The 2,188-nt window shown below is 44.3% G+C and overlaps 1 protein-coding gene across 1 annotated transcript in view; it reads right to left on the bottom strand.

Annotated features, from left to right (window-relative positions):
* Positions 1-181, bottom strand: part of FAP (fibroblast activation protein alpha) — a 35,519-nt gene extending 35,338 nt beyond the window's left edge. The window contains exon 1 of the mRNA XM_072341828.1: positions 105-181. Coding sequence (XP_072197929.1) covers positions 105-110 — 6 coding nt within the window. The 5' untranslated portion in view covers positions 111-181. The remainder of the gene's footprint in view (positions 1-104) is intronic.
* Positions 182-2,188: the final 2,007 nt, after the last annotated feature.

Raw genomic sequence — 2,188 nt, forward strand, 5'->3', positions numbered from 1 at the left:
TAAAGCAAATACGCTCACAACAGAGCCCAGCCTTGTACAACAACAGACAGTGTAAAACAACAGATGCAAATATTATTGAAAGCTGAATTCAGCAGCATACAGACCTTCATTTTTCTGCAGTCTTCCTAGAGAACACAAACTCTTTTTTTCTGTGAGCCGGTCAGCGGATCTAGCAGAGGAGTTGGGAAAGGCAGTGTCTGTTTTCACAGTTAGAGGCCAAACCTCTGGCAGACTTTTTTTTTTTCCTACATACTTTAGCAAACTGCCAAATTTTGAAGGGTTTCCACAAAATTAGGAACAGGCTTTCGGGGAAGTCTTTCTCTAAGTAGAAATGGGCATTGGGCAGCTATAGTGCTGATGATTATATACTTCTCACCAATGTGAGCTGTAACCAACATCTGGGTTTTATGACTCAACAGTTATTTGATATCTACTGTTTTTCTCTGAAAAGCTTCTACAGTGTATTTTGGCAGCCCTGACATTCTCAGGACATATTCATGACCCTATTTCTAGTTCCTACTGAGAAATTAGATGAAAATTCAGGCACGTCGTTATTGTTTATGTGTAACTCTTTCTTGTTTACTTTCTAAAATAAAAAATGATAGCATAAACATTCAAACCAAGGAACAGATACACAATTTGCTTAACATCTTCCACATACGAAGATAATTACTTTTTGTTTTCCTCAGAAAGCAGTAAACTTCCTCAGGCCACGTAACTGAGCTCGGACATAACTGCTGGCCCACTGCACTTCGGAACAGTGCTCAAGCCACCAACCGTACTTGTTTCATTCAGCTCACTCAAATGAGGTCGCTTGCAAAAAGAGGAAACTCTTGGGACCGCAGGGTCAAGTTACACAAGAGAATCCTCAGAAGAGCGAAGAAAAGCTTGAAAAGAGAAGCACGCTTTGCTCGTAAGGCTGGTTTTGCCCAGATAGACTCAAACTCGCCCATCAGCGCTGCTTCGAGGAGAAAAACCTCGCGGCACCGCCTCGCAGCAGCTGGCTGCGGGCCGGGGGGGGGAGCGGAAATAGCTGCGGTCGGGCGGCGGCTGCGGCTGAGGGGGAGTAACGGTCGCAGGGAAGGCGCGCTGCCCCCTGGTGGCCGCGCGCGGCAGCAGCAGCAGCAGCACATTGGGCTGAGCGGAGGCACGGCCGCTCGAGGCAGCCTGCAGCCACGCGGCACGGCGCTCCCTGCTACCCTCTCCTTTCTGCTCTGCTCGGTGCTGCTTCCCAGCACCCTCATGTGACTGGAGGCTCTCAGGCTTGTGTCTCACAGCTTTAGTAGTCAGCCAGGTCCAGCTCAGCTTGCATCTCGTGGCCACAGCAGCAGCAACGGATAATGCCACCTGCCCCAAAAGGCTGCAGACTGAAATCATTCCTTCTGGCTTCCCTCTGAAAACTGAAAATACAGGAGATGAAATAATAGTTTTCCTGTTATGCCGAGGTGTTTAGCAAAGCATGAAATAATGGTTTGCAGAGAGAGAAAAAAAAAAAAAAAAAAAAAAAAAAAAAAAAAAAAAAAAAGCCCACTGTATTATCAACCAAAGATAGTCAGCACTTCACCCTAAAAGAATGGGCTGGAATTTGAGCCACGACCATTACACTGCCCTGGTAAGGCAGGCTCTGATCTGAACCTATCTGGCAGTGTTTTGGCAGCAGTCATTGCATACTCTTGGTTGGCAGTCTGAAATTCAGTTTATCTGTCTGGAATATGACCTATTTTCACATAAAATTGTGGTTCCTCAGTTCCCCAACTCCTCCCAGTTCTTGTCACAACAGTGAAGTTATGCAAGAAAATGATTCTGAATAAGATCCACTCTTGTCATTGAAATCCAGGAATAAATTTATAGCCGGTATCACCTTGTTGACATTAGGCATGCAGAAAAAAAGGCTGAGAAGACAAAAATTCACAGTGTATACAAAAGTCAGAACTGAGCCCAGTAAAGATAGTTTCCTAGCAAAATAATACCAGCTGCTAAATATTTCCAAAAAAGAGGATTGTGACAAAAGAATTCTTTTCCCCATGTAACTCATGACCATAATTCTTATTTCCAAACTATTCTCCCATTCTGTGGTCAATACAATTTGCATAACACAATTCATAGAAATCCATTTTACCCACCAGCATTGGTTATTTCTGACAAACAGAACATTGCAAAACTGCAGACATAGGTTTTTCTCAAGACA

Source organism: Excalfactoria chinensis, chromosome 7, assembly GCF_039878825.1.
Source record: "Excalfactoria chinensis isolate bCotChi1 chromosome 7, bCotChi1.hap2, whole genome shotgun sequence".
In the NCBI taxonomy this organism is placed as follows: Eukaryota; Metazoa; Chordata; class Aves; order Galliformes; family Phasianidae; genus Excalfactoria; species Excalfactoria chinensis.